Genomic DNA, 16,274 nt, shown 5'->3' with positions numbered 1-16,274 from the left:
CAACCAAGACTTTAGCAATTAGAAAACCTAAATTTGGTTTTACCACATCCTGACTACCACAGTACAGTCTTTTCTAGTCTTTCATCTTCCCCACCCCCATTCCTTTGTTGTACACAAACTAAAAGTGTACATGCATAAGCATTTGCATTTTTTAAAACTATATGGACAACGGTATGCTTTGCTAAACATCAAAAGGATATGGGGGGAAAGAATGGACCTGTGAAAATACCTGCCTTAACCAAGTGGAATGCTCATTTAGCACTTATCTTTGTACTCCAGGAAGTTATTTTGCATTTAATGCTTAACAGCAAAAACAAAAGAGCATAAAATTCTTTATATCTTGATTTAAATTTAAATACTTTTCACCTGCTGTTGTGAGAAACAAAAAAAACCAAACAATTTTATAACCTTTTGTTTGTTTTTGGGGGGATCACAACTAGTGGTGCCCAGGGCTCATTCCTGGCTCTATGCTCTGGAATCACTCCTGGAGGGTTTGGGGAACCATATACACACCAGGGACCAACCCTGGATTGACGACTGACTGTGTCAAGGCAAGCACCTGCTGTCCTTACCTGCTGTCTCTCCCACCCATTTTTTTTTTTTTTTTTTTTTTTTTTGCTTTTTGGGTCACACCTGGCGATGCACAGGGGTTATTCCTGGCTCATGGACTCAGGAATTACTTCTGGCTGTGCTCAGGGAACCATATGGGATGCTGGGAATCGAACCCGGGTCGGCCGCGTGCAAGGCAAACGCCCTACCCGCTGTGCTATCGCTCCAGCCCCCTCTCTCACTCATTTTTATAACTTTTTTGGTATGTGGTTGTTACACATAGATCAGTCTGTCTTTAACTGGAAATTACTGTAGAAGAAATTAATCCTACATAGTTTTCTTTTTAAGTCAAATATCTTCTTGTTTAAATAAATATCTTCCTTAGAATGAGCTGTACAGGCCAGAGATACAGTATAGTGGGTAAAGTTCTTGCCTTATACCCAGCCTATCTCAGTTGGAACCCCAGTACTGTCAAATGGTCCCCTGAGCATATAGGAGTGCTCCCTGAACAGTCAGAGTAAACCATGAACACTGCTGGATGCAGCCCCCAAACAAAAACCAAAGCAATAAATAAATAAAATGAGCTTCTTTATTCTGAAATAAAGAAAAAAATATTTTTTATTTTAAGAAATATTGCAAGGCAAACTTATAGCACAGCAGTAGGGCGTTTGCCTTGCACGCAGCCAGCCCGGCCAAGCCGGGTTCGATTCCTCCGCCCCTCTCGGAGAGCCCGGCAAGCTACCGAGAGTATCTCACCCGCATGGCAAAGCCTGGCAAGCTACCCATGACGTATTCGATATGCCAAACACAGTAACAAGTCTCAAAATGGAGACATTACTGGTGCCCGCTCAAGCAAATCAATGAACAACGGGAGGACAGTGTTTTATTTATTTAAGAAATGTTAAAGTAGAAAGTTGAAGCTTAGAAAGAAAACTCAGGATGAATATGTCTGCTAGCAGGAACATTTCAATGAAGAAATTAAGGTACATAAATAAGGAAATATAAGGAAAAATTCATTAAATTATAATGCATTCCTAATAAATTATTCAACTACATAGAGCTAGAGAAAAACTATTTGTAAGATTAACACTTCCTATTCTCTGAAATTAAACAGACTCATAATTCATAGTATCCCTTTATTTCAAAGTGGTTTTTCTTCTTTTAGTGACACATAATAATAAATCCTACTATTCCAAGTTTTCTTGGATTTGATGAAATAAAGCACACTGACTCCCAATTCAATAGCCATGATATCTGATCATGTAGCAAGATAGACATTTGAAACAGAGAAGGGTGGGGTGTGTGCCTCTGTGTGTGTGTGTGTGTGTGTGTATATGTGTGCGTGCACAGGCACACACACGCACATTAGAAGAGTTGTAATTTTACTTGACATACCTCTGCAGATCAACTATTTCATTGTTAAGGGTATCTAGCTCCTTAATAGCAGAGAAGTCTGCAACAGGGCTTGATCCTATGACGCTCTAAAAACAAAAAGTTGACAATTACATATTATTACCATACAATTATTTAATACTGAAAATCATCATTAAAATGTTAAAAACTTTATATATATTTTATTGTATTACTAGCAATTCATTAAAAAAACTGTAACTAGTACATTTGTAAATACACAGGTAAAAATTTAGAGAAAATTGTTCTATAATAGATACCACTTCAGATCTCAATGTCTTGTCACTTGATCCTAGCTAAGTCAGAACACTGCATCAAAGTAGATAGATACAAGATTCATAAACAAATTACTCCATTGAAGTATAAATTGGGGGGTATGTGATTTATTTACATTTATATCACTGGTACAGAGTACAAGTATATAATTTTTTGTTGAATCTCAGAACTATAATGGCTAATTTTGGTGAATAAATAATTTTATTCAACAAAAATTTACTTTTGTTAAATATTCTTAGTGTCTACACTATGTGAAGGAAAACAAACTATTCATAGCAAATATTTGTAAACCATACATGAAGTTGTCCTTATAATTTATACTCTTTCATGAATGACGACTGCAGTTAGAAATCTAGTTGAGTTTATTCTGGTCTCTGCTATTTTACTAGACTGCATGAACTGCACTGAAATAGGTACATAATCTTTCCTTCTCACTCTGAAAATTTAATTAAACTGAGCTAGAGAAATAACTCAAGAGTTCAAAGCAGCTTCGCATGCAGGAGGTCTGGATTCAACTGGCACCTGATGGTCCCCCAAGCATTGCGAGAAGCGATATCTGAGCACTGAGCTGGGAGCAGTCCCTGAGCACCACTGGTTATGTTCCCAAACAAAAACAAAAACAAAATATCAAAAACCGAAATGGAATAGGGCTGGAAAAAGGTTTGAGAGGCTGAGCACATGCTTTGCATACAGGAGGCCCAGGTTTCATCCCCAGCACTGAGTAGGAATATAGCCTGTGTATGAGCAGTACAGGGAAAAAAAAGAGAAATGATATTGTAAAAAAGTATGTGATAATCTGCCACTGCCACTGTCTTCCCATTGTTCATCAATTTGCTCGAGCAGGCCCAGTAATGTTTCCACTGTGAGACTTGTTACTGTGTTTGGCATATGGAATACGTCACAAGTAGCTTGCCAGGCGTTGCCGTGCGGGCGAGATACTCTCGGTCGCTTGCCGGGCTCTCCGAGAGGGGCGGAGGAATCGAACTCGGGTTGGCCATGTCAGCCGCGTCCAAGGCAAACGCCCTACCCGCTCTGCTAGCCAAATCTACATTATCAACTATTGTTGATGCCTAAAATAACTGACTAAAGTCAAGGCAAAAGGATATATATCTGTACCTTCAAATAGTTTAGCAACACTACAACAAAATTGATAACAGAATAATAACCACTCAGGAATATTAAGATGGGGCCTGAATATGCAAATTTGGATATACTGAGTATTGATTAGTAAACATAAATCTTAATATTAATGTTGCTGTGAACTTATTATGTTTACCAATTCACTCAAGAAATCAAAATATACAAAATATTTTATGCTTTCTTTGTTTTGTTTTTTTGCTTTTTTTGTTTTGGTATCATACTCAGAGATGCTTAGGGCCTCCTCTAGATTCTGTGCTCATGGATCACTACTGTTGGTGCTCAGGGGACATATGTAGTATTTAGGATCAAACCTGGGTTGATGCCTATACCCCTATACTTCAGCCTACTAAATACTTTTACATCTATTAGCCAATTCTCATAACTACCTGAAAAGTGGGTGGTAGGTAGGACAGATATTATTAACCCCATTTTAAAGTAAAAAAAGCAAAATATATCATCTATTGTTGACCCTAGCTAGTAGATAGTTTAATCAGAAATTTTCAGATTAAATCCAAGTGATATCTGACTCTATGCCACTTGGCAGCTGCAAATCAATATTAACTGGTAAATAAAACCATTGCTTTAAAAGGCAACTTTGTTAATAGATAAACTAATAATGTGATAAAGAATTTATTCTATATTTTATTTTGTCTATCAACACTAAAAACTCATCTTAAGAATTCAACTAATATTACTCTCAATTTTATAGTAGATGTGTATCAATTATTTCTCTTACAGTTTTTACTGTGCTTTACTGATACAGAGAACAATATTTATCCTAAATTAAATTACAAAACTAAAAGTGAATTTTGAATGTGACTGGTAATCTCTAGAATTTTTAACTATTTAAACTTTGATCTATGAGCTACACTTGCCTAGGCAGTTGGAAAGGTAAACAAAGTGAAAAATTAGCACTTGACCTCATTTCTATCACCAAGAGTAAGTTACATCACCCCAATGCTACTGAGAAATTTGCTATCAGAGGTGCAAGCAACCCAAGAAACTCATGACTTTCACACCTCTTCTGTCATTCTAATCCCAAAGATGTGACTCATATTTGATATTATTTCACTCTTAAAAATATCATCAAATGAGCAAAATGATACTAAAAGTTTAACCTCAAGCAAGTTATAAGGTAACAACACCACAAATTACTTTAGAACAGGGGAAAGTACTGTAGTCAATAATATTTGTGTCACTACTCAATTACCGACACGAAAATAAATTCCACTCTAACGCAGTAAAATGGCATGCAACCAAAGAAACATGAAAAAAAAAAGTTCAGCTAACAGTACATGAAGAAAATGTAGCATGCTCCCTTCTTTCAAAATATTTTCTCACTCTATTTAGTGAGTCACTCAAAAATTTGACTTCAGTGACTTTAATAGATTCCAGGGAGGGTGATTTACAGCAAGGACCAAGTGACCAGACAGAAGCATGCTATTTAGATCCACTTTGCTTCAAACAAGATCTGTAAGTTTAAAATGTAAAGTGTCAACCAAAAACTGTAACGCTACAAAGGCATAAAGTAAAGCTCTAACCTTGAGAGAGTAGTTAAGAAACTGACAGTACAAGAAAGGCGAAAAGCAGAGTGCTGCAGAATGGAAAAAATAGTCCAAATTAGAGAAAACACAGAAAGGAAAGCAACATTCAAAAAAGGATTAGTCAAAGCTGCAAAAAATGCAATACTTAAAAAAATATTATCAAAAGAGATTATTTGAAAGACAAAGCAAATGCAAATTTTTTATTTTAAGGTTGAATTTTTGGTTGCTAGACAGGTAACAGCAATAACTTCTCATTTTAATGAATAGTATGTATATCTGGTATAAATAGACAATGCTCTTTGTGCTCTGGAGAATGGACTTCAGACAAAACTATTATATTAAAAACTATATAGCTGATGCAACTTAAAATGGCTAATGCTATAGAGACTTTAATGAATGAACAATATGCTTCAGATATTTCCAACATACCTGTAATTTGTGTCAGTGGGAAACTCAATAGATTTAAAATAAAGTAGACAGAAGAAGGCATTAATACCCATTTGGAACCTTTATGTTTCTGGATGGCATCATTTTGCCTTCTGCATAACTTTGGGAACCCTGTTCTACACCACAAGAAATCCCCTCAAATTCACAAGATTACAAAGCAGATCATCAGGTCTTATTTTAAAATTAACTTACAACTTCTATATCTGGTGGCTACAAAGTTTCATTTAGCTAACTTACGAAAAAGGCAAAAAATTTACTTTTATTAGGTTTGCTAAAGTGGGATTTTTAAAATGTATGTCACAAAATTAATGCAAAACCAAAATATTCTACTGATAGAGTAAATGTCATAGCTGATATTTCACAATCCCTGTTACATATAACCCCAAAGAATCACCACAGCAACGGTTATATCACAGGTCACAGGAGATTTCAAGAAATCAAGTTTGTACTTTTAAAAGCAAAGAACCATTAGTGTATGCAAACCCTTTCAAAGCTGCATTAAAGCCAAGATACTGCAAATGCGCTATACTAGGAAGGATTTCTAGAAGAGGAGAAAAAAACCCAAAGCACAATATGGTTAAAACAATATGGTTCTGAAAATTAGCACTGCTGGCCAGAAACCAAAAGTAGCTAAAACTTGCTTCTAGCTCCTAAGATGTGAAATCAGTCCATATGCTCACAAAAGATCATGTATGTGGCAAAAACCACACAAAACTATTTTCAACAGAATGATTCTCTTATGTTTTATGTAAAACTGGACCAAGCAATCACAATCGCCAAGATTTTATTTTTAAATCTGTATCATTTTCTATGACAAATCATCAAATGAAACAGTAATTCTGATAACTTTCATTTAAACTGTATAACCATTTCATAAAAATTAAAAACCAGGAAGGGGAAAATAATGCCAGATTTATTTTACAATTTTAAGAGGAAAATAAAGAAGAAATAACAACTGGTCTGTCTTATTATTTATATATTTTTATATGTATTTATATAAACATAACTGATTAACAGGTCAGAGATATCATACAAGACATTCAAACATTTGATAGGCATAAACCAAACCACAAACAGTATTCTGTCCTGCTCCTACACAGTCAGATACCTTTTCCTCACTCTTCAATCTAAAGTGAACCTGTCATCTGATATCTCTATTTTGTTAATGCAGTCAAGATTTCTTGGGTAAGTTTCTTACCTTTTGTAAACTGGCCCTGTCTGACGGTGGAATCATTTCAGGTGTAAGAACGTGAGGAGGATCAATGCCCTTTATTAACTTTTGATTGATTAAATGAAAAGCCAAGGCAAACTGATCCTTTGAAAGTTTCCCACAGTTCTTTGTGTCGCATAATGCCCTGCACAAAGAAAAACAAGTAAATAAATGATACAACTACGATTCTGAAAACCCAGAGGAAAAGTAATATTCCTGCGCAATTGTTTTAAACTGCTCGGGTGCTTTCTAATGGAAGAACGAAAAAAAAACGAAAAAGAGAACCCAACAGGTGTCTTGCCCAAAATTCATTCAAATGCTAGGAGACAAACCAGCTAAATGGTGAACAAGTGAGTGGAGAGAGAGAACATCCGCCCTAGTGCTGATCAGGGGTCTCTAATCTAGGTTCACTTTTGTGTTTTCTTGCTGATTTCCATCAGCAGTGTAGAGAAATCAGAGCTTTGGTGGGCCAAAATACTCCAACATTCTCTGATCCCAAGAATTTCCCACATTAAAAGGCATTAAAAGATGAAACCAAAGTCTTAACAAATTTTGGCTCATTAACCGGCATTCAAACAACACTAAAACAAGCAAAAATTTCCATGTCAGTTTGTTTCTTGCAACTCAGAGTAGGAGGATAGAAGGCTCACGGAGTTAAAGCAGGAACAGCTGCAAACGGAGATCACATGTGACGAGAAGGCTGCAATCTGGAAAGCTTTACCGCATCACTTCAAGAAAAACAGCAAATGTTTTTCTCTCTCCCCCTCACCCTCCCCAGCCTATAAAGGACAGATATGCCAAAGTGATAGCCCAGTGGGCAATGTACCTGCATAGAATCAACCTCGGATTCATCCCTGCCAGCACCACATCCCTGAGCACAGAGCCAAATGTGAACCTTGAGAGTCACAGGATGTGCAAACCAAAATAAAACAAAGGTAACACCCACCTTGCAAGGTTACTATGAAAATTAAAGATAAATTGCACTCAAACTCTGGGCAAAAAGCCAAATCCATAAGAACTGCCATTTATTGAGCATAGTGTCTGGCCTACACACTCGAAAGTGGAAAATATAATTGTTTACCCATATTTAATCTTATACTGATTGTTGGCCCACACCTAGTAGTGCTCAGGAGTCACTCACTGCGTTGCCTGAGGAATCATATGTGATGCTGGAGATCAAACCAAGGTTGGCCAAAGCAAGTAAGTGTCTGAATCCCTGTACTATCTCTGTAGCTCTATACATATTTAATTTAATCTTTCCTAGTTTTGGATTCATGCTTTTTTCTGAATTTTCTCTTTGCAACTATGTGGTTCCATTTTTAATGTTTGCTGTTAGTTGAAAATTCAACATAAACTATTTATAGGGATTGGGTCAGTAGCAGATACACTACAAAAGATGTTTATATTACCTCATTACTCACATCACTTTATTTATCACTTCAAAAATTATTTACATTACTCATATGTGATAACATAGCACATGAAAGTCACTAAGAACAAAGTATGTATTTCTTCAGGACCCAGTATGTAATTCCTATGTAAAGGTACAAAAGCTTATGTATGTTCTAAAAAATTCTTTAAGGAATACTCATTAAAAAATTTATACTGCTTAAATTTCAGGTTTATGGATTTGCCCTTCATAATTTAAGTTACAGTGACATCAAAAGATGCCTCATTTTAACATTCTGGTATTAATTAACCAGCGGTCAATCTCACAAAACTTTAGCAATCTCAAGTTCTATTATCCAAAAGAAATTTTCAGATTTAAACATTATATATAAAGATTTCTAAAATGATTCTAAGTATAAATACCTAAAAACAAAAAACGCACAAAACTAGAGTGATACAGGCCATACTTGTCTTTGTAAATAAATTTAATTAAACTCTTACCAAATATGGGCTAGTAAGCTTGAAGGCAAACCTGTCTTCAGAAAAATTTCACGAACTTCCAATCCAGACACAAAGCCATCCATATCTTTATCAGTTTTCAGGAAGATTTCATCATATTTAGCTTTTTCTGCAGGGGACACAACCCACTATAGGAAAAAATAGATACTTATATAGTATTTCTGTCAAAGCAAAGTAAACTCTAGTACCACTTTTTGTTTGCTTTGTTTGCTGTTGTTTTTCCGCTTTGGGGCCACACCAGCAGTGCTCATGGGTTATTCCAGGCTCTGCACTCAAGAATCATTCCTGGCAGGCTAAGGGTCCATATGAGATACCAGTGAGTGAACCCGGATCGGTCACGACGTGCCCTACCGGCTCTACTATCTCTCCAGCTCCAGAGTCACTTTTTCAATTATCAATCAACATAAAAAATTCTGAGCAACTCTACCATTAACTAAATCAACAGTGTTTCACTTGCATCACGGCAATGCAAATATTGAGATAAAAAAACAAATTATAAAAGATAAATACAGGTCAGTTGAGACTGAATTTATAGATGCCCATTTTACATTTTTACCTTGTTAGTAATGAATAAATTCAAGCACACTTAACTCTTGATTTATGAACAAATACAACTTATATGGATAACTAACAGTCTGTATAAATATTCAGATAATTATCAATATCTGTTATTTTTATTTGTTTGGGTGCCACACCCAGAAGTGCTCAGGAACTCAAGAGGACCACACAGTCCCAGGGATCAAATTTGGGCCTCCAGCATGCAAAATGTGCTACAGTCTGTTGAGTCATCTCAACAGACCCCCAATTTCTGATTTTTTTTTTTACAGCTTGATTAAACATTCTTAAATGTAGCCAGACAGGCTGATTTTGTATCTTGTCAGTTTCTTTTTTTGTTTTTTTTTTTTAAACTCAACATGAGTAGAAGCAGGATAGAGGGTAGCAGGTGGGGGAAAGATCCTGGAAAACCCAAACTTGTATAATCTAGTAATGAAGAATCAAGAGTTAACTGGAGATTAAACAAATAAAAAACTACGAATAACTATACAAGGGCAAGAATAGCACATCACATCTCTCTCCACCTTTTATTCCAGGGAGTTCCAGGCAAAGCCAATGAAACAGCCCTCTGACCTAAATTGGGCCAATGACAAGAGAAGGGCAGTCTGCCTTCTCTGGGACTTAGCTTAGGAGAGTTCAACCAGAGGGAATGCAAAATTTTTGATCCCTTTGTTTGTTCCTTCTATCAAGCTACCAGCTGTTAAATGTCATGCATTTTGTGTTTATTTTTAAAAGTCCTTTAGCACTGATGAATCTATACCTGTCTTAATGATGCTTTGGTAGGTAAAATGCCTACAGGTGGTAAGGAGTGGCAGGGTTCCTTGACTGATGCCGAAGAGGGGATGAACCGCACAGAGCCTGATATACTGACCGTTTTTCTCTTAGAAGGTGGCACCAAGGCTGGAGGCAAAGACATTGGCACGGGCTCCTTCTCCAGTGCACAGTATACCAAAAACATGGCCTTCAAAACAGATGAACCACAGTCACATATATTAAAATCACTCAACATTCACCCATTGAACTGATCATTGTTCAACAACAAAGCATTTTCAAGCTGTCAAGTCCTTTCTTTAAAAAAAAAAAAAAGAGATAAACCTAAGAAGAAGGCAGACTGTCCTTCTCTTGTCATAACCTGGGAAGAAAAGGCGGAAAAGAGGGGGAGATGAAAGGAAGAGAGGAGAAAAGGAAAAAAGGAAATATTTCAAAACTAAACAGTTTAAACAATTTTTAAACTATCCTTCAACTACAGTACGGGCAATGTCAAGAACAATCAACAGGGTGGGGGAAGGATTAGGAAAAGACAAAATTGAACAAATATTTTATTGGAAAGTAAATACTATAAGTTAAACTATAGAAAATACTCACTTAACCCCCTAAAATTTAGTTAAAACTACACTAATGCCATTATGTATCTACTATGTTAGCTAGATTGGGCAAACAGGAACTCTCATACATTACAAACCAATAATGAACCTTTCAAGAGCAATTTGACAACATCTACCAAATTAATTTCCTACTGATTTTACATCCTCAAATCTGGGAATCTACCCACAGACTTACCTAGTTATGTAGAGAACACTATATGAAAAATGTTGTTAAATTATGGAATTGTTTCTAACAGCACCCAAGTGCTCATAAAAAAAAAGCTGGTTAAAAAGATACTAGCGCATTCATAACAAGATACTGTAATGCAATTAAATCAACAAAACATGAGAAACACTTTGAATCTGAACTATAGTAGTACCTTCACAGATAAATATATAACTGTTAAAACCCATTAACTTTTGTAATTAAAATAAATACAGTTCACTGTATGGAAAGTACTCCTTAGTAACATCAACAAGTGGGGGAGAGAGTAGCACTGTAGCACTGTCCCCCCATTGTTCATCGATTTGCTCAAATGGGCACCAGTAACGTCTCTCAACAAATTGTGAGATTTGTCTTTACTGTTTTTGGCATATCGAATACGTCACGAGTAGCTTGCCAGGCTTTGCCGTGCGGGCGAGATACTCTCGGTAGCTTGCAGGGCTCTCCGAGAGGAGTGGAGGAATCAAACTTGGGTCAGGAGAGCAAAGTCAAATGCCACATGCAGAGACACCCAAAGGCACTAGGGGGATCTCCTATATGAGAAGAAAAAAAAACTTAAGTACCACTTCTATCCCCAGGTCATAATGAAGGAAAGGAAACAAGAGACGCATTAGAGATGGCAGGCCCAGGAATGTGTCTCAACATACTTCACCCAAGTTGGAAAAAAACAAATGTGAGGCTAAGATCACAAAAATCTTCCTTGGTCGTGATTATTCACGTGATACAAAGGACAGAGGTTTTATGGGATAGGGGTCATTTGAGACCTCCCCAACTCCAACACAGTGTCCCTGTATAGAAATAGTGAGGTCCCAAAGTAAACATGGGACAGGAATATGACATCTCTGCTCCATTGGTCACCTGCCAATCTAGCACAAGAAAACAAATCTTACCTAGATCCTCAGATGGAAACTCATTAAGCATCTGCTGAGAGTCAAGTGCTGTCAGAGTACTGAGACTCCCTAACATCACAGCCCCCCAAGAGAGAGCATACTTCCTGGGGGAGAGAGTCACGGTCCTCCCATTGTTCATCTATTTGCTCGAGCGGGGCCAGTAACGTCTCCATCGTGAGACTTGTTGTTACTGTGTTTGGCATATCGAATACATCACGGGGAGCTTGCCAGGCTTTGCCGCGCGGGCAAGAAACTCTTGGTAGCTTGCCGGGCTCTCCGAGAGGGGCGGAGGAATCGAACTGTTGGCTGCGTGCAAGGCAAATGCCCTACTGCTGTGCTATTGCTCCAGCTCTATCCAAGATATACTATTAAAAAATTTATATACTGCCTAGAAGTGTATAAAGTGTGTTATTATCACTTGTGGTGAGGGGTAGCAACTGTTTACACGGGTTTGTATTTGCATTAAAAATTCTAGAAGAAACAAGAAAGAAAAATGAGTATAGTGCAGGTATAAGTGGAGAAATGGAGGACGAGGACAGAACTAAGACTTTTCCCTACTGATTACCTTTTTTTGGGTTACTACTCTACTGATTTCTGATTCATGAATATGCATTACCTAAAAAAATACGAGGAGGGGGTGCAGCAGAAGAGAATGTAGGGGTTACGGCTCTTGCCTTGGATGGCACTTACCCTGGCTTGGTCCCTCGCACTGCACATATGGCCCCATGCACACAGAGCCAGGAGTAAATCCTGAGCACAACTGGGTACGGTTGAAAGTACCCTCCCCCAAAGAAATCAAGTTTGGGAACAGAGTTAATACAGGAGATAAAGTACCCCCTGAATGTGACTAACTGCAGTTCAACCCCTGGCACTAGAGTTTAGTCCCCAGCAGGGTGGAATGGGGAGCATGCTACAGGGATCTTGTGCTGGTAGGAATCAAATTAGGGTCTTAGTTAGGGTCTTGCTGCATGCAAGACAAGTACCTTAACCTGTGTGTCATCTTTCGAGCCCTCCAACCACATCGCATTTTGTTTGGGTTTGTGCATGTGTGTAACCCTGTAGTGTTCAGGGTCACTCAAGCTCAAGGGAGTATATGTGGTGCTGGGTTCAAACCTTAGTTGTGTGCAAGGCAAGCTCTTTATCCACTGTCCTATTTCTCAGCCTGTACCTTTGAGACTTTAAAAAGATGAAATGTACATGACTTACTTCAAGCATATAAAATTATACAAAACATGTTGGAACTTCCAGAGAGGTTCCAACAGCAATTGGGAGTAAATTACCATTTCTCCTCTTATTTTTTTTTCTTTCATTGAAAAAAGTTACAATTCTCCCCCCAAAAAAAATCTGCTTCTAATAGCACAGCGGTAGGGCGTTTGCCTTGCACGCAGCCAACATGGCCAACCCGAGTTCGATTCCTCCGCCCCTCTCGGAGAGCCCGGCAAGCTACCAAGAGTATTCGATATGCCAGACATAGTAACAACAAAGTCTCCAATGGAGACGTTACTGGGCCCGCTCGAGCAAATCGATGAACAACGGCCTTTATAAGTTAAATATTATGGGGCTTTCAAATCAATATTTATCAAGATGACACACAGGTTAAGGTACTTGTCAAATCAATATTTATCAATATGATCCATGAACAATGAAATAATAATTCATCTTACAGAAAACACTAAGGTTCAGAAATGTTAATCAACTTGACCAATATATATTTAAAACATGACAGAACCAGATCTTCTAGTTCCAAAGCTCTTGCTTTCTGTTTTTAACCAGAATTTAATCATCCTCAGTAGGTGTGCACAGATAATTTTATAATACGATACTCCCCTCTATAAGCAATAAAACTTTTAACCTGTGGTACCCAAATTAGATATAGCAGGCATCATAATTGCCTAGAAGCTTGGTAAAGTTTAGGTTTCTGGACACCATTCCCAGAGATTATAATCATTGAGTTCATGGTTGGATGCAAGAATGTGTGTTTTAAAGAATTCCCAGTGGGTATTCACCATGTCTGACCTAGGAACACCTTTGTTTCTCTGGTTGTTTAGTTTCTCTGATGGTGCTCAGGGATGGAATCCCGGTCTCCAACATGCAAGGTATGCACACTAACACTTTCAGCTAGGTCCCTGTTCCCTGGGGAAACTTTTTTTTAGGGGGAGGTTAGTGGTGGGCAGGGTAGAAGGGATGAGCTGCCCCAGTGGTATTAGGATGGGGGTAGGTGGCTAGTATAGCTCTGTGCTCAGGAGTGACCCGTAGTGGAGTTCAGGTCACGATATGTGGTGCTGGGGATTTCGACAGAGGTCAGCCACATGCAAGGCTCCCTCCCTCTCTTCCTTCCTTCCATCTTTCCTTCCTCCCTCCCTCCTTCCCTCCCTCCCTCCTTTCTGTGTTATCTTTCTGACCCTATTTACCACTTGACCCAAACCAAGAATTCTCATCTCCCCATTCACTAGTCAATTATAAGAATTTAATTCAATTTCAGTTTTAGAAACACACAACTTTTCTAACTCCAAAGGACTTAAAGTATAGAAAGGAAACAATCTGAGTAGCACATACATTCGTCCAAATTCGAAATATATGCAATATTACTAATTGCCACAGAGCTACGGAAAGTGCCTAACAAGCACATTAAAGGTCAGCATTCTCTCACTGCAGATGGGAGTCATTTCCTGGAAAAGTGGACACTGAGCAAAAAAACACTGTTAACCATCTGTTAGCAACAGACAACACATTTTTTTTAAGTTAAAAGAAAATATTAACTTCATGTTGCCCTGAAAATAGTTTGTTTGACAAAGTTGAAGCCAAAATATTCCTACCAAACAGAACAGAAAACACAGGCTGTAATTTTGTTTGTTTCATTAAATGGTATTTTATCCTAATCAAAGTGAGAGAGACAAAATCAGCACCTAAATCAAAGGATGCATCATAATCACATGCACATAAACAAATCTGACCAGTAATTGGGTTTTGAACTTCAGTGTGTTAGCAAATGCATTTAGAATTTTTTTGTGTGATTTCAATATAACAGCATCAAGAATAAACTTAAGCTTATTTAGAAATTTTAAGGAGAGAATGTCACACTACAGAGATGCCTCTAGACCCTGTGCAGGAGGGGCAACTTGGAAGGGGCAGGTGAGTTCCCCTTTCTGCCCCAATAGAGCCCCAGAAGCCAAAAAAACTTCAGAACTCAATCACCGCCATGCTCAGGGCTGCTCTCCACAAGCTCGGAAAGCCTCAGCTCTGAGTGATTCCTGGAACGAATCATACTGTCATACTCTGCACGACTGATATACCAAGAGTAGCGAACCACATTTGATGGGTTTAAAGTAGAAGGCAACCAATCTCATTAAGAGGAGAAAATATACACAAGGGCTTAAAGACTCCGGAATGAAATACAACAATCTTCATATACTTTCCTCTAAAGAAATTTTGTTGGACCATATTTAGAGAATTACTCGTAACAAGCAATACAAAATTAATTATTTTGGTTCTGCATTTGGGGGCACAGTTTGGGATTTGAAATATGGTAAGAAGGTGCAATGGTGGTGGGATTGATGTTCGAATATTAAATGTCATGAATTATTGTGAACAATTTTATAAAAATAAAACTTAACAATAAAAGTTACCCATGACGTATTTGATATGCCAAACACAGTAACAACTGTCATAATGGAGATATTACGGGGCTTGCTCGAGCAAATCAATGAACAACAGGAGGACAGTGACAGTGACCACAAAAAAAAAATGTTAAGGAAAAGGAAGAGTTGGTTTTGCTGTTGGGAGATAATTACCAGTAACAGGTCACTCTTTTTTTATATATATATTTTTATTAGTGAGACACCATGAGGTACAGTTGTAGATTTACAAATTTTGTACTTGGGTTTCAATTATACAATGATCAAATACCCATCCCTCCACCAGAGCCCATTTCCCACCACCACGGATCCCAGTATCCCTCCCACCCCCCCACCCCCCCATCACACCCTGCCTCTGTGACAGGGCATTCCCCTCTGTTTTCTCTCTCCTTTTGGGAAAAGGTCACTCTTTTTGACTGTTTTCATTCTCTTTATAAAGTATTTCCCAAAGTTCAGTTACAAGAGGGCTTTTACTCTTTCCACAGAGATTATGATTTACTTAGCACAGGGAAAAGCCTGAGGATTTGCTTTTCTAATAAATTTTCTAATAAAGCTGATATTGGTTTTAGTAGACCATATTTTAAGAATCAGGTAAGTACCCAATCCTCTGTACTATCTCTCCAGTCCCAGAAATCCCACCTTAACCAAGAAATAAAGGTTAACATCAGAGATGGCTGTGGACATCACTTACCCACCAGAACAAATGTAACAAGGAAGGTATTTCTTTCTAAAACACACACCCAAGTTAAATCATGAGAAAAATCACCAAACCCACATTAGGAAACATTCCACAGGCTACGTAACCTACTTAGCATTCCTTAATAATGTCAAGGCCATAGAACAACAAAACAAGACCAAGAAACTATGAAAAGACTAGGGACACTGAGGAAACATGGTAATAAAATATTTAGTGTTCTATCCGCTGTACTATTTCTCCAGCTCCAAATGGTGGTTTTGTTTCTGCTTTTGTTTTCAATTTGACAAGAGTACCATGATTGGGTGAGAGTGATGGGAGAGTGGGTTGGGCATTTGCCTTGCACATGGCCAACCTGGGTTCAATCCCTGGCATCCCAAATGCTCCCTAAGCCTGCCAGAAGTAATTTCTGAGTGCAAAGCCAGGAGT

General features: G+C 37.9%; 1 protein-coding gene across 2 annotated transcripts in view; it reads right to left on the bottom strand.

Moving 5' to 3' along the window:
- Window positions 1-16,274, bottom strand: part of EPS15 (epidermal growth factor receptor pathway substrate 15) — a 156,342-nt gene that overhangs the window by 83,134 nt on the left and 56,934 nt on the right. For both annotated transcript variants that reach the window (XM_056122411.1, XM_056122410.1), the window contains exons 9-12: window positions 9,911-10,000; window positions 8,467-8,612; window positions 6,565-6,721; window positions 1,945-2,030 (exon numbers count right to left, since the gene is read on the bottom strand). In XM_056122411.1, the coding sequence (XP_055978386.1) occupies window positions 1,945-2,030; window positions 6,565-6,721; window positions 8,467-8,612; window positions 9,911-10,000 (479 nt within the window). The remainder of the gene's footprint in view (window positions 1-1,944; window positions 2,031-6,564; window positions 6,722-8,466; window positions 8,613-9,910; window positions 10,001-16,274) is intronic.

Source organism: Sorex fumeus, unplaced genomic scaffold (assembly GCF_029834395.1).
Source record: "Sorex fumeus unplaced genomic scaffold, SorFum_2.1 ptg000045l, whole genome shotgun sequence".
NCBI lineage: Eukaryota > Metazoa > Chordata > Mammalia > Eulipotyphla > Soricidae > Sorex > Sorex fumeus.
This window is presented reverse-complemented; position numbering and strand designations above follow the sequence as displayed.